Source organism: Dromiciops gliroides, chromosome 3 (assembly GCF_019393635.1).
Source record: "Dromiciops gliroides isolate mDroGli1 chromosome 3, mDroGli1.pri, whole genome shotgun sequence".
NCBI lineage: Eukaryota > Metazoa > Chordata > Mammalia > Microbiotheria > Microbiotheriidae > Dromiciops > Dromiciops gliroides.
In genome coordinates, this window is record NC_057863.1 from 358,665,324 (window position 1) to 358,687,684 (window position 22,361).

The 22,361-nt window shown below is 49.8% G+C and overlaps 1 protein-coding gene across 11 annotated transcripts in view; it reads right to left on the minus strand.

The window, feature by feature from the left end:
- PHLDB1 (pleckstrin homology like domain family B member 1) overlaps positions 1-17,817 on the minus strand; it is a 65,650-nt gene extending 47,833 nt beyond the window's left edge. For 6 of the 11 annotated variants that reach the window (XM_043992580.1, XM_043992581.1, XM_043992582.1 and 3 more), the window contains exons 1-4: positions 17,682-17,817; positions 14,175-14,255; positions 12,107-12,230; positions 10,451-10,621 (exon numbers count right to left, since the gene is read on the minus strand). In XM_043992580.1, coding sequence (XP_043848515.1) covers positions 10,451-10,621; positions 12,107-12,230; positions 14,175-14,255; positions 17,682-17,726 — 421 coding nt within the window. In that variant the 5' untranslated portion in view covers positions 17,727-17,817. The remainder of the gene's footprint in view (positions 1-10,450; positions 10,622-12,106; positions 12,231-14,174; positions 14,256-17,681) is intronic. The other 5 variants (XM_043992586.1, XM_043992587.1, XM_043992584.1 and 2 more) reach the window with 3 other exon arrangements.
- Positions 17,818-22,361: the final 4,544 nt, after the last annotated feature.

Here is a 22,361-nt window from a genome sequence, read left to right on the forward strand (position 1 = left end):
AGATGAGGGGAGTGAGTCTGCCTTGGAAAGGCACGCACTACAGACTGCCAGAGAGACAGGCAGACGGAATCATGCAAAGTGAGGCTGGGGCAGGGAACAGGAGATTGGAGGGGGCTTCATAGCCCCTTCCTAACACCTCCCACCAGGGACCCTTTCCCTGCTCTCCACCCCCCACCCCCACTCCGGTCCAGAACAGGATCTGGAGTTCAGTAGGGGTGTCCTCCTAACCTCTCATTCCCAGTCCAACACACTGGTGAAGATTGTCCCGGAGGAACTAAGAATGACCAGGATTTGGTACCAGACCCAACAGTGCCGGTGGAGCCCCACAGCCACAATCTGTGTGCCCACAGACCCACGCCGGTAGCCACTACAGCCCCATCACCCCACAGCAGTCCGCCCAGCTCTAGGCGAGCACACACACAGCTAACAACAGCTGGAAGGGGAGAAGGTCCCCCGCCTGCTCCCGCACCCCGGATCACCCCAGCACGCAGAGCAGCATGCCTCCCGATGGTCGGGCCACTCTCCCCGCCTCCGGCTTCCCGGCCTCATCTTGGCCGCGAGCCAGTAACTCACCAGCCGAGCCTGGACCTCCCTGGGCGCTTGGGCTCCAGCTCCAGTTCTGGCCCGGCCAGGCTCGGCCCGGCCCCCCGGCTCCGGCTCCGGCTCCTGCTCCGGCTCCACAGCCCGGCCCGGGGCCTATTGAGGGGGCGGTCCCGACCTCCCGCACAGCCACTGGAGCGGACTGGGGCGGGGCCGGGGCCGGGCAGAGGCTGGGGCTGGGGCCGGGGCTAGGGAGGAGGGGGAAAGGAGGGAGGAGGGACAAAGGAGAGGCGGAGGGAGGGGAAGAGGAAGTGATGGAGGACTAGGGAGGGGAGGAGAGGAGAGAAGAGAGGGAGAGGACCAAGGGAGATGGATAAGGAGATGGAGATGGATAGGGAAGAGGGATAAAAAGCAAGACCCCGACTCCCGAAGTCTGCGGTTCTAAGAGGCAGGGGGGCAGAGATGGAGAAAGGACCCCAGAGGAAAGGGGATGAGGAGATAGGGGAAAGCCAGACGCACAAAGCCCTGGAGTGAAGGAGGTTGAAGGGAGCTCCGAGGTAAGGGTGACAAGAGACTACAAGTGTCTCCACCCACCACCCACCCTTTGCTAAGAAGCCGGAGAAGAGACGATTAGGAGGCAGGAGACCTGGTAGAAAGACCTCATTCTGCCATTAACTTGTTATGTGTCCTTGGGTGCGGGTCCCAGCTTTCCCCCTCACTTTTTCCCTCACAGAAACCTTGTGAGTAGGTCCTGAAAGTATTATCCCCATTTTGCAGATGAAAAAACATAGAAGAAGAAATAGGGTGCTTTGGAAAGAGCTGGATTTGGAATGGGGGACTTGGGCTCAAACCTTGGCTCTGCTCCTTACTAAGTGAACCAAAGCAGATCACCTCTGGGATTCCGGTTCCTCATCTTTAAAAGGAGAGAGTTGGGGCCAGCTAGGTGGTGCAGTGGATAGAGCACTGGCCCTGGATTCAGGAGGACCTGAGTTCAAATCCGACCTCAGACACTTGACACTTACTAACTGTGTGACCCTAGGCAAGTCACTTAACCCTCATTGCCCCGCAAAAAAAAAAAAAAAAAAAAGAGAGAGAGAGAGAGAGGGTTGGTCTAGCTAGCCAGAAGAGCCCCTTGCCACTCCAAAGCCACGATCTCTATGGATCTCATTCACCAAGCATTTAAGTAGTGGGTCTTCTACTTGAACCCAAGGACTCTGGTACCCAGTCGAGTGTTATTTAATCTCTAATGGTAGATGTAATAATGATAATAATAATATAGATAATGTAATAATAAATGATAATAACATTTATATAGCCCTTTACATATAAAATTTCATTTGAGCCTCACAACATTCCTGAGAAGTAGGTGCTATTATCATCACCCCCTTATTTGCAAAGAAGGAAAACTGAGGCAGATCGTGGTTAAGAGATTTGTCCAGCAAGTTGTGGTATATGAATACAATGGAATACTATTGTGCTGTAAGAAATGATGAGCAGGAGGAGTTCAGAGAAACCTGAAGGGTCTTACGTGAGCTGATGATGAGTGAGATGAGCAGAACCAGAACATTGTACACAGTATCATCAACATTGAGTGTTGACCTACTGTGATGGACTATATTCTTCTCACCAATGCAATGGTACAGAAGAGTTCCAGGGAACTCATGATAGAAGAGGATCTCCAAATTCAAGAAAAAAAAAAAGAACTGTGGAGTATAGATGCTGATTGAACCATACTATTTCTTTTGTTTTGGGTGCTGTTTTTTTTTTCTATTTTGAGGTTTTGCATCACTGCTCTGATTTTTTCTCTTGTAACAGGATTAATGCAGAAATAGGATTAATGTTATTATGTGTATATATATATGTATATATATCTATATGTATATGTATATAGATATATAGATATAACCTATATCAGATTACCTGCTGTCTAGGGGAGGGGGGAGGGAGGGGAGGGAGGGAGAAAAATCTGAAATTGTAAAGCTTGTATAAACAAAAGTTGAGAACTATCTTTACATGTAACGGAAAAAATAAAATACCTTACACATTAAAAAAAAAAAAAGATTTGTCCAGGGTCACACAGGGAGTGTGTCTGAGGCAGGATTCAGATCCAGATCTTCTTGATTCCAAACCCAGCACTGGGTGCCAATTTGTTGCTTTTAATCTATACTACTCAGCGTGATAATTACTCCTCTCTGAGCCTCAGTTTCCTCATCTACAGAATGATCAGAGTGGATTAGATAATTGTGAAGACTCCTTAGAGCTTTGTCTTTCAGTGGTTCTGTGTTGGGGGGGGGGGTGGGGAAGCAGGAAGTAGGTTAAAAAGACCCTGGAGGGAAAAATCTGAAAAATCTTCAGGAACTTCACTGGGTAGTCAGATATGGCCCTACTATACCCCTCATAATTATCTGTAAGAAATGACTATAGAGGGGGCAGCTAGGTGGCGCAGTGGATAAAGCACAGGCCCTGGATTCAGGAGGACCTGAGTTCAAATTCGGTCTCAGACACTTCACACTAGCTGTGTGACCCTAGGCAAGTCACTCAACCCTCATTGCCCCGCCAAAAACAAACAAAGATGGGGAAAAAAAATGACTATAGAGCAATGTTTCCTCTGAATCCTACAGGCTTCTGTTGAAAGGAAGGGTTTGTAATGATGATAGTGGTGGTGGTGGTGGTGGAAAGCACATATCTGATGTTTTAAGCTTTACAAATATCTCATTTGATCCTCACAACAACCCTTGGAAATAGGTGCTATTATTATCCCCATTTTACAGGTGAAGAAACTGAGGAAGACAAAAGTGACTTGCCCCAGGCTCTCATAGCTAACAAGTATCTATGACCAGATTTGAACATGGATTTCTAGGACCGGGGTCCTATCCATTGCACCTTACTGCCTCAGATGCTTCTAACATGCAGACAGCTTGAGAATCCAGCCCTCCTTTTTTCTCTCATTTAACAAATTTTCCCCCAGACACACCCACAGGACTCGCAGGGATCAGGGATTAGTTCTTTCCAGGTTCTCTCAGCCACCCAGTGTGAGCTGATATATTGTCCAAGCCAGCAGCCTATTTCAACAGCTGGCTTTCCAGCGCTCGGCCCCTCCCTATCCCATCCTGGGAATCACTCACAGTTACCTTGTAGCTGTAACCCCCAAGGTCACAAGCAGGGAGGGGCAGCCAGCCAGCCAGACACAACACCAACCCAACCACCCTCCCTAAATAAAAGTCCATTACACACAATTAGCCAAAGCAGGCATTGCCATTACCACATAAAGGTAGAAACTTTCCCCAAAAATACAGATTCTTTCTCACAAGGAGAGTCTTTTCTGTCATGTAGAGATTTCCCTTTCTCGCCCACTGTCCTCTCTCTCTCTCCCTCTCTCCCTCTCTCCCCCCCCCTCTCTCTCCCTCTCTCTCTCTCTCTCTCTCTCTCTCTCTCTCTCTCTCTCTCTCTCTCTCTCTCTCTCTCTCTCTCATATACTTATGCTGTTGACCACAACCTTAAAAGTTGTCAGTTGTCCTCTCTAATCTCCTCATTTGACAAATGAGTAAACTAAGGCTCAGAGAGGTTAAGCGATTTGCTCAAGTCACACAGCCAGAGCTGGGCCTTGAACCCACAGGCTTTTCCTATCCACTGGATCATTACGCCTCTTACAGGCAAACACTTACAAATACTCTTCTCTTTCACATACACCCGTATCCACTCTGGGCATGCACCCCCACACAGAGAAACATGCACATTTCTTGTACAACTCACTCTTCTCACTTCCATATATTAGTCTTCTCTTACGCTACACGGGCACCCACACTATACTCCCGACCACATATACACACAGCCCTGGAGAGATTCTGGGATGTGACTCAGATTTCCAAAGAAATTCAGGCCCACTTTCCATCCCCAAGTCGCCCCCTCCTTTTATCCGCCTCTCTCCTTTTCTGATGGCAGGGAAAGGAATCAAAGGATTTCAGCTGCAAAGTTGGGAAAGCCTTTTTTTTTTTTAAATAAAGAAATCTCATCAGGAAGAATGATTCACCCATCTGGAAACTATGAGAGCAAGCTGGACAGATACAGACCAACATAAGAGAATGATCGCTGGGGTGAGATTATGACAGAAGGCCACGTAAGGGAGGAAAAGTTTCAACATCTCTTTTTCCTATGTTGTTTTTTTCCAGTCTCACAGGAAAGAGATGGGCTTCTTCTCTTCTTCCTAGAAGGAATCTCATAGGGTCACAGGGACCTTAAATATCATCTAGTCCAGCCACCTCATTTTATAGATGAGGAAACCAAGGTTCAGATACTTGCCTAAAAGAAAATGGTCGAGGGGGCAGCTAGGTGGTACAGTGGATAAAGCACTGGCCCTGAATTCAGGAGGACCTGAGTTCAAATCTGACCCCAGACACTTGGCACTTACTAGCTGTGTGACCCTGGCCAAGTCACTTAACCCTCATTGCCCCACCAAAAAAAAAAAGAAAAAGAAAACAAGAAAATGTCTGAGTTGAGATTTGAACTGAACTTGTCTGAATCTTGGTCTGACATTCTTTGCACTGTCAGATGTTGCTTCTCAAAGACTACTTAACAGCCGGTGGCTGCATTCCACTGATCCTTGGGTTATGGATCCAGCATGTTCCTCTGAGTCACTCTAAATTACTGAGGAAGTAAAGGATGCCCTCCTGGATCCTGGAGGTAGACAACAATAAGACCCAATCATCCCTTTGCTTGCTTTGACGTGAACCACTGCCCATCTAGAATGGTGTCACAGAGTGGGAAGGAAGTGAGGGTAATCTCTCCTGAAAATGGGTGATGAGGGACCCTCTATCCAGACATCCTGGGTCTTTAGTAATGTGGCTTTTCCATATAGTTCTTTCATGTGGTCCCAGGGTGGAACGGCAGGGTCCCGTATAGACGCCTGACCTCCTGGGTTGTTTTGCCAGCTTCACCCCTTGCTCTGAGCAAAGAGGTCAGGGGAGGAGGTGCTAAGGCATCCAAAAAGGGTGGAAGGAGAGCAAGGAGCTTCTCAGCTGTCTCATTTAGACTCTGGTCCCCCACCACGACAGGACAAAGTTGGCATCTGCTTCTAACCCCCTCCTTCCATAGGAGTGGGCCTGCCTGAGGAGCCTATTACTGCCATCCCTTCTGGGCATGATGCCCAGGATGAGGTATTGAGGGCGTGGGGCAGTCAGAGATGGGAAAGCCTCTTCCTTCCAAAGCAGATGCATGGGCTACCTACGGAAGGTTTGGATTGGAAGATAGCGCCTAGGGAAGGCAGCATGATAAAGGGGCGGGGGGAGTGAGGGACTTAGAATCAAGAGACCTGCATTCAAATCCTCCTTCAGACATTTACTAGCAGTGTGACTGTAGGTAAATTTATTTAATTTCTTAGAACCTTGGTTTGCTCACATGTAAATGGGGATAACAAATTCACTACCTATCTCACAGGGCTGTTATAAGCAGAGTGTATTATAAATCCTAAAGCACTTAGAAATTGTATTTACTATTGTTATTATTTTCTACACAGACATATGGGCCCTTCATATCATATATACATTCATTCATAGGTACAAACAGTTATATGAACAACCAAGTACAATGCTAAGATCAGGCAATATACACAAATCTACATTTAGGTAAGAATCTCCTAAAATGCAGGTTCACATGCTATTTGCATTTACAGGGGTACAGATGGTTCCCAGAGAGGCAGAAGACATGTATTCAGGCCCTGCCTCTGATACAAACTAGCTGTGCGATCATGGACACTCAACCTCTCAGTGCTTCCAAGTAATAGATTTTTAAGACTAGAAGTTTCACACAAGTTGCTGATCCACATCAATGGAAAGAGTTTCCATACAAGAAGTTCCCCACACTGATGAAATATTTCACAGGTCTGGGCAGAAAAGAAATATGTTTGTATGTGTGTATGCATGCATATATATGGGGCAACTAGGTGGTGCAGTGGATAGAGCACCAAGCTTGCAGTCAGGAGGACCTGAGTTCAAATCTGACCTCAGACACTTACTCGTTGTGTGACCCTAGGAGAGTCACTTAACCCCTATTTGCCTCAGTTTCCTCATCTGTAAAATGATCTAGAGAAGGAAATGGCAAACTACTCCAGTATCTTTGCCAAGAAAACCCCTTGGTCCATGAAGTCACCTAGATTCAGGACATGACTGAACGACAACAATGTATATATGTATGTATATGTATGTGTATATATACATATATGTATATATATAATATAGCAAATAAACGGACACCCTAAAATATGTGCAAATAAACACAGAGCTATACAAACACAGAGACGATCGCCAAACTCACACAGATGCACACATACTGAGATCTGTAAACACATACTAAAATACACAAACACACAGAGACACCACATGTACATCTGAGCCCCACAGTCTCCAGGGAGATGAACTCTGAAGAATGTCCGGAGCCGGGCCTGCAATAAGAGGGGATGGGGGGGCAGAGCATGAAGGGGCTGGTGCCTTGCTCTAGAGATGAAACAAGGCAAACCCTCAGCTCCCAAGTCCCAGGGAGGGGGAGGAGACAGGATGTAGAACACCGGCTCCTTTGTGTCTCTCTGCACACCCCCCAACTTGCTCCCCAGACTGCCAAACCCCTAAGAGACGGGCGAGTGCAGACAAGGAGGCTGGGAGGGGGTGGGCTTCAAGGCAAAGGGGACTGGGGGCATGGGCCTGGTCCCTGTCCAGCTGTGCGGTCCAGGAGGGAGAGGAGGACACAGGGTGGCATCAAACAAAAGGCATCATTAGGACCACTGGGAATTCTTAAGGACACTCCAGCATTGGCTCCAGACCCTCCCACTCCTTGGCTAGTAAATGGGTGCATTGTGTAGATTGCTTGTGTACTTGTGGAGGAGAAGCATTGGGGGGACCCTCAGATCTCTGACTCTCCTCTTACTTAGCCTGAACATACAGACATGTTCCTATGTACGCATGGGACATGAACGAGGAGAGGAGCGCTAGAGCTGGGCCGTCACTGATGATTCCCTTGAATTTCTGCTTCAGTTCCTTATTTTACTCCTCCTCCAAACCCTCTTCTGCTGCCCCCCCCCATTTCCTTGACTAGGGGGAGGGGAAGATGCTCTGCCTAGAACTGACCAGAGGGAGATATCCAAATATCATAGCGTGTCAGAGCTGAAACGGGTATCTTAGAGAATATCTAGTCCAGCCCCTTATCTGACAGGTGAGGAAACTGAGGCCCTGCAAGGAAGTCCTTTGTCCAGGGTCACACAGGCAGTAAATAACAGAGCTTTGATTCAAAATCAGCTTTTCTGATTCCAAACCTGGAGCTGTTTCCACTAAACCACATTGCCTGCTTTATTTGGAGACCTTGATGCCCTACAAAGGTCAGAGCCTTCCCCAAAGTTAGTCAGATAGTCACGAGGTAAGAGTAAATTGATTCACAGGTAGGAGAAAAAGAGTGGGGAACAGGCATCAGAGTCACCAGCACCAACAAGTGAGGAGGGAGGCTAGATGGGGAGGGGGGGTATTTGCTAACTCCTTCAGGGCATCAACTTCTTTCTTCTTCTTCTTTTTTTTTTTAGTGAGGCAATTGGGGTTAAGTGACTAGCCCAGGGTCACACAGCTAGTAAGTGTTAAGTGTCTGAGGCTGGATTTGAACTCAGGTCCTCCTGAATCCAGGGCCAGTGCTCTATCTACTACACCATCTAGCTGCCCCAAGCTGGGCATCAATTTCTTTTTTTTTTTTTTGTGGGGCAATGGGGGTTAAGTGACTTGCCCAGGGTCACACAGCTAGTAAGTGTCAAGTGTCTGAGGCTAGATTTGAACTCAGGTACTCCTGAATCCAGGGCCGGTGCTCACCTAGCTGCCCCCAAGGCATCAACTTCTAATATCAATAGATCAATCAAATTATTCAATCACCAAACATTTATTAATCACGTAAAATGTGTCCAGCACTCTGATAGGCTCAAGGGATAGAGACAAAAGCAAAACAGTCCCTGCCTTCGATAACGACAGTCCACATTTACATAAATCTTTCTATATTATTAACCCCTTTTACAGATGGGAAAACTGAGTCCCAGGGAGCTTTACCAGAGGATTTGCCCAAGCTAGCTAGTAAGTGTCAGAATCAGGACTCCAATATGGATCTTCTGACTCCAAATCTAGCCCACATTGACTTCTTTTTTTTTTTTTTGGTGATGCAATTGGGGTTAAGTGACTTGCCCAGGGTCACACAGCTAGTAAGTGTTAAGTGTCTGAGGCTGGATTTGAACTCAGGTCTTCCTGAGTCCAGGGCTGGTGCTCTATCCACTGCGCCACCTAGCTGCCCCCCACATTGACTTCTAAGGGAAGGGAAAAGTTGAGCCAAGGCCCCAAAGGGATGTGATGAGAAGGAAGGTCAGAAACCCAAGAAAAGGGAAAAACAGTCAAAAGTGGGTAGAAGGTGCCTTCTGCACCAGCTCCTCCAGACACTGAGAGGACCAGATGGTTTTGTCATTCCAACCTTTCCTCCACAGTCTGACTTGGTACTGAGTCCCTATCCCCACCCACAACTCCCCCTTAATGCTCTTTTTCCTCCCAAGCTGGCCAAAGGGAAGAAATGAGGCTGGATTCCCTGTTTCCATGGCAACCCAAACCGGTACACAACAGCAGAATCAAGGAAAAACCCTTGCCCACCCTGGTAACTCTAGAAATCAGAGGCTACTAAGCATTTCACTTTGCCACGGATACTCTGTTGCTATAGGAAACAGAGAAAGTGGTGCTGATCCCTATGGCAACCAGGATGCTACTGTTGGTCTTATGATATTGTTACAGGATGGGAGACTGTCTCCCCTGCTCTCCTCCTTGTTGTGGTGGTAACTGGTGCCACCAGCTTCTGTTCCTGCTTTGCTAGGAGATCTCCTCCTCCCTTCCCTGTCCACAGAGGGATGCCCAGAGGCCCAGGCTCTGGGAGAACAGCTCCCAGTGGAGCCTAGTTCCTTCTTATTCTCACACAAACACCATCATTGTTCCCACTCCTAGTTGCTCCAGCTGATGCCTTTTGCAGCTGTCACGCCACCTTCTCTTGTGCCCTTGGACAACTAATGATGTAACCCTACCCTTTGCCAGGGGCAGTGGGATAACCAGGAGAAGAGAGAAGGCTGAAGTCAGGAGTGGGAAGAGGCATTACACTCGGAGCTAGAAAATCTGGGTTCTGGTCCTGCTTCTTCCTTCCACTTATCAGCTATGTGACCTTGTTCAAATCATTTCCTCTTCTAGCCTCAATTTCCTCAGCTGCAAAATGGAGATAATCACAGTGGCACTTTTAGCATGGTATAGTGGATAGAATTCCAGACCTGGAGTCAAGAAGGATCCCTGAGTCCTACCTCTGACAGTTACCTCGGGTGAATCAGGTAACCTTGAGCCTCAGTTTCCTAATCTGTAAAAGGGAGATAATAATACCTCTAGGGCCTATTTCATAGGATTGGTGTGAAATACAAATGAAAGGATATATGTAAAGCACATTGCAAAATTCAAAGTTCTATATAAATGCCAACTATTATTATTACTCCTATCATGTAAGGCTTGTTAGGGTCAAAGGAGAATGTATATAAGAGCACTTTGAAGAGGCTGATACAATCCCAGGGATTGTTATCACTGCTATCATCATCATTATAGGGAGACCAGTAATGGGCAGAGAAGCTGAGGTCCCTCCAGCCAAGGATATCTCTTCCAGCCAATAGGCTTGAAGGCCCTACACATATACACAGAATCCTCTTGAATAGCCTACCCATAAGCCCCACCCCTAGGTAGTTTCCATGACCACACTAAGATGAGGATGTCACCAGCACCTGAACCTCAATCTGATTAGATTTTAGCCCCCAGCCCTCAACCCCTCTCAATCAATCAATCAATCAATCAATAAGCAGGTTTGAGGATGTCCAGGGCCTTACCCTGGGTGAGTCGAGTGGGCTGGTGGATGGGTAGCCCATCGATGGTGCAGACATTGCCACAGGGATAGAGGGTGAGGGTCCCTCGTAGGTTCTCAATGTAGCAGTGTTCAGGTGCTAGGCCAGGACCTTGTAGCGAGATATCCTTGGTAGCAGAACCAATCACTGTCCTTCCTAGGGGAGGTGGAGAAGAAGGGAGGAAGAGAGTTAGTAGTGTTTGCCCAAGGACAGGCAGGAAATAGCAGAGACCCAGAACTGTTACTATATGCCTTTCCCCAGCTTCCTACACTAAAGGGAAGAGAAGCCACAACAGAGAGAAAGATGTCTACACCTTCCCTTATCTATCCCCACCCCCGACACACATACACTTTTTTTTTTTTGGTGGGGCAATTGGGGTTAAGTGACTTGCCCAGGGTCACAAAGCTAGTAAGTGTCAAGCATCTGAGGCCGGATTTGAACTCAGGTCTTCCTGACTCCAGGGCCGGTGCTCTATCCACTGTGCCACCTAGCTGCCCCCACACATACACTTTGGTTGGGCATAGTTGGCACAGGTAGCAAGCATCCTCCAAAGGAGGAAATGATACCCTGCATCAGGGAAGGAGAGGGAGACCCAGACATAGGCACCATCTGGATGCACAGGCTCCATCTGGGGCCTGAGGAAGATGTAGAAATAGATAACTTTCCCTTCAAAGAGGCTCCTCTCCATTCTCCTTCCTCCCAGCTCCTCCCTCCTCCCACCCCTTCCTGGCCTGGGCTGTCTCTTCCTAGGCCTCCCTCCTCCCTTCCTTCCAAACAGGCCCCAGCCCTTCTGCACTTCTTTGCACAGGCTCCTCTTTCACTTTGTTCTTCCTTCTTCCCGGGGTCCCTTCTTTACCTAGCTCCCAGTTCTGCCACCCCCTCCCACCCTACTCCTCCTGCCCTCCTCACTCCCCTCCCTCCCTCTTCCCTTACTCCCTCCTCAGACCCACCCTCTCCCCCTCACCGCTTCTTCACACCTACATGGGCTTCCCCACACCCCACCCCTAGCAGAGCCCCTGGGGCTGGTATTTGGAGAATGCTGGGAATGTCAGATCACCCAGGCAACAAGTGCAGCTCAGGAAGGAGAGAGGAGGAGGAAGAGGGAAGAAGGGAGGGACGTAGCTAGGGGCAAAAGAGATGCTCTGTCTGGGCCTCTTCTCCGAAGGTTGACCCCAACTCACCCCGACTCCCTGTTTACATCTTCTCTCTGGAGACTCCTAGGATAGGAACCGCCTTCCCTTCCCCTACTCTTGATCTCCCATCCTTCCAACCTCCAAGTCCAAGGCTCCTAACCAAGGACCAAAGGGTACTTGCTCCTCTGCTTTATCTCTAGTTTTTAATTTGATTTTTAATTCTAGCCATCAGAGAACCAGATTATTTCCATATTTCCGTATTTACTCCTCCCAGAGGAGTGGACAGGGAGAGGGCATTGGTAGAAAAGATGTCCTGGTGGGAATGGAATGTATCACCCCAGCAGGGCAGTGGGGAGGGCGGCTCACAACTACAATTGTCTTAATTTCTTGGCGATAGGCAGGGTACCTATTTTCCTGCAGAGGCTTCTGGGCCCTGAAGCAGTTGTGACTGTGAGGTTGGGGGTTGGTTTGTGGGATAACCTGACACATATGTTTTCTTCTGACTCACCTTCCTCCAGCGGCAGAAGAGTGATAGCTGTGCTAAGCCGCCCACTGCCCAGGCTCACCAGGTGTGGCTTGTCCGTCTGCACCTTCAGCCCTTTGCCCGTCTCAATTAAATCCAGGGGCCCATTCTGGGAGGAGGGAACATTATCAGTATGATGAAGAGTTGAGACACCAAGCCTCAGTCTAAGTTCTTACTGGCTTGCCTATCTACCCTTCAACACCTAAATAACATTCTCCTCCGACCTTCTGCCTCACTTCCCAAATAGCCCATCTATCCCACTACCTGTTCTATCAGCTCTGTTTCTTTCTCTGGCTCATTTTATAGATAAGGAAACTGAGGCAAACAGGGAGAAGTGACTTATCCAGAGTCACACAGCTAGTAAGTGTCTGAGGCCAGATTTGAATTCAGGGAAGATGAGTCTTCCTGACTCCAGGCCTGGCATTCTATCCACTGTGCCACCTAACTGCCCCATATAAATTTAAGCTTGCACTCTATAGGTGTTAGCTATTATTTTTTACTTCAGGGCTGGTGTGAAAAAAGTGCTTTGTAAGCCACAAAGTGCTATATCAAATGAGTTATTACTACTATATTATCAAATTACCATATTATCTGCACTTAGGAGTAAGGGTGGAGTAGTAAGTAAACAAAGGGCCAGCCTCAGAGTCAGGAAGACCTGGGTTCCAGTCCAGTCTCCAAGAAATACCTTATGTACTATGCAGACCTGTTATCTTCCTCTTCTTTGGGAAGTCAGGGAATGATTCATCATCATACTATGTCTTTGTACCCACATATACAAAAATATTTATAGCTTCTCTTTTTGTGGTGGCAAAGAATTGCCAATTGAAGGGATGCCCATCAATGGGGGAATGGATAAACAAGTTCTGGTATATGAATGTAATGGAATGCTATTGTGCTGTAAGAAATGATAAGCAGATGGATTTCAGAAAAACCTGGAAAGACTTACATGAATTAATGTGGAGTGAAATGAGCAAAACCAGGAGAACATTGTACACAGTATCAACAGCATTGACCCTTCTCAACAATATAATGAACCAAGATAATTCCAAAAGACTCATGATAGAAAATGCTCTCCACATACAGAAGAAATAACTATGGAGTCTGAATGCAGATTGAAGCACACTTTTTTCACTTCTGTTGTTGGTTTTTGGTTGTTGTTTCTTCTTTCTTATGTTTTTTTTCCTTTTGTTCTGACTCTTCTCTCACAACATGACTAATGTGGTGATAGGCTTAACATGATAATGTATAACCTATATCAGATTGCTTTCTGGCTTGGGGGGAGGAAGAGAAGGAGGGAAAAATTTGGAACTCAAAATCTTACAAAAATGAATGTTGAAAACTATTTTTTACATGGAATTGGAAAAAATAAAATAAAATACTATCAAAAAATGTCTTCGTATCACCAGAGCCTAGTGAAGGGTCTAAGTCTTCATTGGTACTTGCTGTGTGATCTGAGCATCTTACTTTACCTCTCAGTGCCTCCAGGAACTAAGACTACAAGCTGAAGAACATATGTCTACATTGATAAAGAAAGTTCCCCTTGGTTGCTCTCAGGAGACTATAGGTTCTTTAAGGGCGAGCACTGTTGGTTTCTTTGTATGTCCAGTGATTTTCACATAGTAGGTCCTTAATAAATGTTTATTGAATTAAATTAGGACCTGACCAGTATAGCAGGGTAAATGTGTTGTGGGGTGAGGGGAGGGAGAGAGAAGAGAGGGGAAAGAGAGGGAGAAAAGGATTGCACAGCACAAAATATCTTCCAACATATCAGAGAACACCTTGAGAGTGAGTTCCAAACCTTTTCTGGGGATATTCGATGGGCGAACCACTTAACCAGATTAGAGTGAAGAGCAAGCTCTTAATAGGATTTTGAGGCAGATTTACTATTTATCTCTCCCCTCAACTCCAACCACCAGCCCTTTCTTTCAAGTCCAGAGACCTGGTGGGCACAAAAGCAGACTCAGTTCTTGCAAAATGTCAGTCTTACCCCTCAGTTTCACCACCTCAGCCTCTACCTCTCCTGCCCCCAAATACCACCTGGTAACCAACTCACCTGGACTCTTGCTTGGATCTTGCGCCCGGAGCCCGCTGCATTTCTGTTGAAACCATCCATGGTCCTGTCTTTCCAGAACTCCTAGGAGCATAGAATGGGAGAGATTAGGCTGACGGTGTAAGAGGGGTGAAGAAAGGAACAGCAAGTATGGATAAGACTTGTGCCCATCACCAGACAAGGGTCTCAGGACATTGAGACATGCCAGAAACTGTTCTTTGTGTCTTTATCCTTGTAGAAAAGCAGATGCAGCAAGAGAAAAGCACAGAGGAAAAGAATACTGCCAATTCTTCAGTTATAGATCACAGCTACCCCTGAGCTGTCTTCTGAACCATCAGCCTGCGCACTCACATCACATCATGATGCCCTGCTTTCTCCTCAGAGTCCTGTCCTGGATCTGTATACCACGGCCCACCATGCCATGGCAACCCAGAGTGCCCAGATCTTCAAATAATTGGAGCTGGGGATGGATGTGTTGAGGAAATTAGGTGGTGCACTGGATACAATACCAGGTCTGGAGTCAGGAACACTCATCTTTCCTGAATTCAAATCCTGTCTCAGACACTAGCTGTGTGACTCTGGACAAGTTACTTCCCCCTGTTTGCCTCAGTTTCCTCATCTATAAAATGAGCCAGAGAAGGAAATGGCAAACCAATCCAGCATCTCTGCCAAGAAAACCTCAGATGGGGTCACAAAGAGCCAGACACGACTGAACAACGATGGGTGTGTAGAAAGTGGGATCTTCCAAGTGAACTGTACCTTTCTGAGAACAGGAACCTAGAGAGGTTTGTTCCAAATACACTGGTAGCTGGAGGACACCCAGGTGGGTGGCACAGCTAAGGCTGAGGCAGAATAGGAGGCTCTCAGCTCCCCCTCTTAGCCCTTCCCTCTCTCTCCCTTTGTCTCCTCTCCCAAGGGTCTCAGGAGGATCTATGTTCTTAAAGGGGACTCAACAACACTTAATTTTCCCTGGCAACTCAAAAACAAACTCTTGTCCCAGGTCTTACAATCCCTCTCTCCCCCACAAAAAAATCACCCCACTCTTACACTCAATCCTTTCAACTCTTTCCCCACCCCCAGCAACAAAACTAAATGGGGAGATACTGGGATTATCATGACCCAATATATGAACCAAATGGGTGACATGGGAGCCACATAGATGCACTGGGAAGGCTGAGAGTTTCCTGGGTTTAGCCATTCACCATACTATGTCCTCTCCAGGATAAAAAAAAAAAGATACCTGCTTTCCTCTTCCACACATATTTCTCAGGGACCAGACCTGTGTACAAACACAGGTATGTGAAGATGGCGCACACACATACATTTGTGCTTATTTGCATGTTCCTTAAACAATCTGACAATGCCCCCCAAAAAGTCCCTCTTTCGATGTTATTGAGAAAAGTCAGAGGTGGAAGAGAGAGGAAGGGGAAGTTGGGGAATCCAGATCAGTGCCTCTAGCTGCCTTTCTCCTCAAACCGACAATCAGCCAATTTGGAGAGGAAGCAACCGCCGGAGCCATGAGCAGCTCAGCCTCAGCCTCTGGCATGGGGGCCGAAAGGGCTAAGCCAGGGGTGTTGCTAATTTTACCCTCCTGGCTCCCACCCTTCCGGGCTTGGACTGCAACGTCACCGTTTCCACCCAAGCTGGAGGGAAAGAGTCTGGAAATGTCCCTAGGACCCAACCCTGGACTAAATAGCAAGAGAGAGCACGTATAAGAGGCTCAAGCAGACTGGGCACAACCCTAAGAGGCCAGGTTATTACTGATTTTCGGGGACTTAGGGCGCTGCTGCTCCCTCCATCTCCATATCGTTATCAACCTGAAGAGTAGCTTCTGCTTCAGGCTATGGGTAATTTTAAATCCTCTAATATTCCCGGGGAGAGTTCCTGTTGTATGGGTGAGTGGAGGGAGGGGGACCCCCAAAAGGCCGGAGAGAGTGTGAGGAGCTGTGCAGGTCGAGTAGAAGGGAGAAAAATTCAAGGTAAAGAGAAGTTAATGGAAGAAGTTTCATCACAGAGATGCTAATGATGATGGAGAAAGATAAGGGGAGAGGAGAGACAGGGATAAAGAGAGGTATCATGGAAAGAGAGACAAGAAGTGACAGAGTACAGACCGAGCCAGAAGAAGATAAGGTAGAGAGAAGAGGGGAGGTGGGAAGTGAGATGCTGTGGACTCAGAGGCAGATGAGGTTTTGAGACCTGGAATTCCCTAGAAGAAGGAAGAGAAACTAGCTCAACTAGACCCTTTACTATAACAGAACTTTTCACTCAAAAGCAGCCTCACTAGATTGGGGCGGTAGCGCTAGACTTCTCTCCAGACCTTCCCCCCACCCCCATTTACCCTTTCTGAGTTTAGCCAGAGGAACCCGAGGGAGCCCCCTGCCGGTTGACCCCCCCCCTTAGGCGAGCGCTACAGCTCCTGACCCAGCCCATCGAGTCCAGCTGGAGCCCAAAGAGCTGTAATTACCCGCCTCACCCCTCCTAAGGCCTTTCTGGGAAGTACAGCAGAGTCCCGCAGCCAAAAAAAGGTCCTTGCGGTGTAACCCAGACTCGGGGTGTGTGTGTGTGTGTGTGTGTGTGTGTGTGTGTGTGTGTGTGTGTGTGTGTGTGTGTGTGTGTGTGTGTGTGTGTGTGTGTGTGTGTGTTGGGGGGAACTCTTGCCTGTAGCTGCTTCTCACCCCTAGATCGGGCGTGACTCCCTGGGATAACCCTGTGCACCTCACTCTGACCCACAAATTCCCGACACAAGCAACTGGTGCTTTCCTTGGGCTCAGGTTAGCTGCGATTTGTTGCTATTGTCAGATATTAACTTGGGGAATCCGAGGCACCCTGTGAACCCCGTAGAATAAGAGCACCGCCCGACATCACCTGCTGATCCCGAACCGGTTCCAGTGGCTGGCCATTCAATCATTTTAAAGCCCAGCTGACCCGGATAGGATACCAAAACACAGGCACAATGTTCTACGTAGGTACCAAATGGCAACTCCAGAGGTGAGTCTTTGAGGGTTCTGATTGAAGCCCCAAGTCTCTTCCCAACCAGATCAACCTGTCTCCCTCCACTCTCCTCCAATTGGGGTCCCGGAAGAAGGGGCTCTCCGAGAAGCCGAGAAAACCCAACCATAACTCCTTGCGTTCCCTGGGGTTCTTGTTCAGCATTCTCTCCTCCCTAAGAGAAAGGGGAAGGTGTGTGTGTGTGTGTGTGTGTGTGTGTGTGTGTGTGTGTGTGTGTGTGTGTGTGTGTGTGTGTGTGTGTGTGTGTGTGTAGAGGAAGGAAGGAACAGTCAGACTTAGGAAAGTCAAGTTTTAACAAGAAAAAAAAGACAATGGTTAAAATAAATGAAGAAAGCCCAAGACCAGAGAGACCAGAATCGGGGAGAGACCCAGGCGCTGCTCCTTCATTGTTTCTTGGGGCCACGACTGCCCGACTTGGATGTGTGCTCCCGGAGTGACCCCAGCGCCTGCTCTGCTCTCCAAATTCCCCAACCCTCCTTGGTGGCTTCCCCTGCCCTTTACCTGTCCCCGAGGCAAGTAACCCCGCTCTGGCCCCGATCGCTGCATGGCTAGCCAAACTGCTGGGCTAAGCTGCACCCCAGCCAGCTCCGGCCTGGCCAACGCCTCCCCTCTGTCCCTACCGCGCACATCCGCTCCCCAGGCCAAGGACCGGCCCTGGAGAGGGAGGAAGGAGTCTGGAGGGGAAGGAAACTGAGGCGGAGGCGGGGGAGGAACCGGGGGAAGAGAGTATCCGCCAGAAGGGCATTGGACGGGAATGAGGAGGAGAGCCTGAGTGGGGAAGCCGAGGCCCACAGGGACAAGAGGGCGGGCAAAGGGTAACCGACACATAGACGTTGAGGTATTGAGAGAGCGAGTGAGGAGCAGCGAGGAGAAAGCTGAGGTACAGAGAAGAGACAGAGAAGGAATGCGGGGTCTAAGAAACTGAGGCTGAAAGGGAGAAGAGATGGGAGGCTCGGCCGGGGGAGGTGGAAGGGAATCTTGAACTGCGGCCAGCTTAGTGCTTTCTTGAGTTGCTCGGTTGATTCAGGTTGCCTGAGGGGGGAGAGGAGACTGGACGTGAGGCCAAGCCCGGGAGGCGTCGGCTCCCCAGGCGTCCAGGTGCCCTGGCACCTGGCTCTGCTTCCCTAGCTCCCCCTTCCTCCCTTCGTCCCTCCTTCCGTCACCCAGGGCAGGGGGCTGTGCAGTGCGCCCCCCTCCCCTTCCTAGTTCTGGCCCGGACAAGGCGGCTGTGTTGGGACCTCAGCCGCAGCCGGCCCCGCCCGTCCCCGCTCTTGGACAAGAGTCCTTTCTTCGGCTCGGCCCGGCTGGGCTGGGGAGAAGGCGCCGCTTGTTCGGCTGCGAAGCAGCCTGGCCTGCCGGGGAACTCAGGGGGAGGGGGCCGGAGCTACACACCCCTCGGCCCGCCCCAGCCACACTCCCTCCCCAGTAAAGCAAGAGTACTGCTTTGGGCTGAGGATGAAGCGAGGTTAGGAGAGGCGACCCGCCCGTTTCTGCGGCCCCTGGGGTGCTGGAAGTCTGTTATTGCTTGCAGGGGTCTGCCCCTCTCCCGCCCCCGCAGCCAATGAGTCAGTGCTAGCGAGCAGCCGGGACAACTGAGCTAACCCGGCCAGAATGAGCGCCGGGCCGCCTGCCTCCTGATGGCCCACCCGGGTTCCCTCCGCCCCTGTCTCCCACTCTGTTCTCCCACCCCACTGTCCCTGGTATGACTGTCCAGTATTATCCCATGACCTTAGGGCAGGGTGGGGACAGACGAAGTTAACCCAAGACCCCCGGCCCAACTTTATCCTGCTCCCATCTCGCTCCTGGAAGTCTCCTCTGGGTGAGGGCGGCCCCTCGAAGAGGTCGATGACAACTCCTGATTCCCTCCCCGCCTCCCTCTCCATCTTCCAGAGAAATCCTGGCTCACTTGGCTCGGTCTGGTGCTTCCCCAGCCTCAGGGAAGGATCAGATGGGATTCGAACCCAGGGCTCAGCGGGCATATCTGGCTAGAAAAAGTCTTGAATTCTAGGTTCCTACAGTTCTGCCTCCCGAAGTAATCCCAGGATTGGGGTTGTCTGCGGGAGAATGTCCAGAAAACACAGACCTGCTCCCCAAATGACATAGAAAAACCAAGTGTCTCGGGCCTTCCACTGGAACACAGTCTGTAGTCAGCAGCCTCCACCCCAGCTCCCCAAGTCTTCCCTCTCCCCTTCCTGGACTCTGTCCTGGATAACTTGGCTTAATTGTAGGAATCAGGCCATCGGGCTCCAGGGGAAAGCCCTGGAGGAGTTTCCCTACCAAGTTCTACCCGGATCCCCTGGGATTCCTGTCCCCCCCCTTCAGCCCAGTCATTGGCCGCGTAGGAGTGTGATGAGCCGGCTAGGAAAGAGAAGCGGCTGCCCCCGAATCCCGCCTCCTCTACTGCCTTCCCACACCCCAACTTCCTTTCCTGGGAGTCCCGGGGACCAAGCCTTAGGGTTAAGGCGTCCCATTCTAGCTTCGGTCCCTTTCCTCTACTCCCACCTAGAAGCCAGAGTCCCCAGAACAGGCGAGTACCTGGAGCAAAGTTGGAGGGTAAGAAGGCGGAGCCTTTTAGAGGTCCGGATACCCTCCAGGTGGGCCGAAGGGCGGGGGGCGGGGAGCGAGGGCTCCCTCTAGCAGTGGTGGCGGCAATGGCTTTTCTTGATGCCAGGGTAGGAGGAGTGGGCGCCTCCCTACACACGGACAAGGCAGGCTCGGTTCTGGGTCGGGGGGGGGGGGACGGTGCAGAAAAGGGGCTTGAGCTCTTTGAACAACACCTCCTCTACTCCCAGGACTCCCTTCCCGAGCTACCTCCTGCATTAACCCAAGCCCCGACATTTCGCACCCCCTTCCAACTCCCCAGTATCAGACAGGATAAGATACGAGGAGGTGCCCCTACCTGGGGAGGGCGGGCGGGCGGCAGTGCCTTCTCTTGCCTTGGTCGCTTCGAGCTCCAGCTCCAGGACGCGGGTGTCTCTCCCCTTGAGCCCAGAGAGGAGGAGAGAACTCCAGGACCGCCCCCCAGGCGAGGACCCGCCCCCCATCTCAGTCTCATTTCCCCCCCACCCCAGGCCAGAAAAGCCGCCCTTGTTGTGGGGTTGGAGTCTGAGGCACCCCCCTCTTCCTGCAGCTGCACCTCCCTTCGGCTGTACAGCGTTGGCTTTGTTCTCTGCAGCTGGGCTCCCCCTTCCTGGCTTGACCTCCCCCCATTTTCCCAGATCACCCTTCAGGTTTTAAATAATGGTGCATGGAGGGGTACGTTTGAGAGCTCCAACCGGTCCCTATCTCAGTTCTAAACTTCTGTATCTTCTGTCCCTCCATAAATCACCATTTATTTCCCCCCAAGGCTTTGGCTTGTACCCATTATTCTCCTCAAACCGACTTCCAGTTCATCAGTAACCCCAGGATTCAGGTGTCCTTGTCCAATTCTCACTCGTCCAGTTCTGAGCAACCAAAGGTGAGGGCTTAGTGATGTCTCCGTGGCCGCAGCTCCAAACCAAACCGGCTAGATTAGAGATGTAGCCCTGACGGGGGGAAGCGGGACACCAGCCCAAGCTGGCTTGGGGACGGCTTGGTGAGAAAAAAAAGTGGGGCTGGAAACCCAAGAGCCGTCTAGAAACCGAACCTGGCCAGAGCTGTTGTACCCATGGAAACCCAATACTAGCCCGAGACAGGAGAGCCTCAACTTAGAGTTTAGCCTTTGCAAGGTGATTTATAGGGGAGGCTCCAGAAAGCTGTTCATAATCTGGGCAGACCCCTGTACGGGGGGGGGGGATATTGGACATTGTGTTCCCTTCGTCCCTTCCCACTCCCCCCAGGGATCTCCCTCCTCTCCCGGGGCCCTTTGGACAGAGGATGGAAAGGGATAACATGCACAAAATGTTTTGTTACAAAACTGTGACCCACCAAGATGGAGGCAACTTGACTTGGAGTGAAAGGCAGACTGTCCTTTTACTCAGGACCAGAGGGAAACCAAAGGCTCCAGACTCAGTCACTGGTCCAACAGTTCACCACCACCACCATCACCACCACCCCCTCTCAGTCCCATCCCTTCCCGCACTGGAACAGGAGGAGGCTGGTTTGTTGGTCACTTATTAACATGACCGATGTCCAGCAGGGAGGCCCCCCTAGGGCTGCAGCTGACTAGAACTGGGGAGTGTGGGAGTCATGTGGAGGAGGAAGTGTAGGGACTGCTTTTCAAACCCTACATGACCCCTACATCTTGCCCTTGGCAAGCCAGTTGTGTCTTTTGGGCAGACACTGTGTCCTACAGACAGGTCCTATGTAACCTATGCCATGTGAGCTGAAACTTCTCTAGGCTTTGGGAGGATGGCCCTCTCTACTTTTTTTTTGGTTTGGTTTTGGTTTTGGTTTTGAGTTTTTTTCAGGGCAATGGGGGTTAAGTGACTTGCCCAGGGTCACACAGCTAGTAAGTGTAAAGTGTCTGAGGCCACATTTGAACTCAGGTCCTCCTGAATCCAGGGCTGGTGCATTATCCACTGTGCCACCTAGCTGCCCCCGTCCTCTCTACTTTAGCAGGCTTTAAAAAAACAAGCCTGCAGAACTTCTTGACATTTCACTTCAGCGAAAAGATGGTAAAGGACTTTCAACTCATCCTAACCAGGCTGAGAGATCCTATCTTTGTGATACCAATAAAGTCAATACCTTCAGAAAAAGGGCCTGAGTTGGAAAAGTCAAGTAATTGGAGAACAAGTACTGGACCTGGAGTCAGGAAGATTTGAGTTCAAATCTTTCCTCAGATACTAGTTGTGTGACCCTGGATAAGTCACAACTTCTGTCTGCCTCAGTTTCCTTATCTGAAAAATGGGGATGATAATAGCACTATCTCCCAGGATTATTGGGAGGATAAAATGAGATATTTGTAAGGTGTTTTGCAAACCTTGCTGGCTACTGTTATTCTATTATTATATGGGGCCCAGGGGAACCAGAACATAGATTAGGGCCCTTCATGGGATCTTGTGTATACAGAATGACCCAATTCCTCCCTGCTCCACCCTTTCTCTTCAAGCAGAGGCAGCTCCTCCAGCTGCTTCAGGGACAAATGAATTGGCCACCGAGGCGGCTGAGGCAGGGGTTCAGGCAGGGCTGAGCAGCAGGCTCCCCTCTTCCTCTCCTCCCGCCCACTCACGGCTGGCCGGGCTGACCCCATGACAGAGGCTC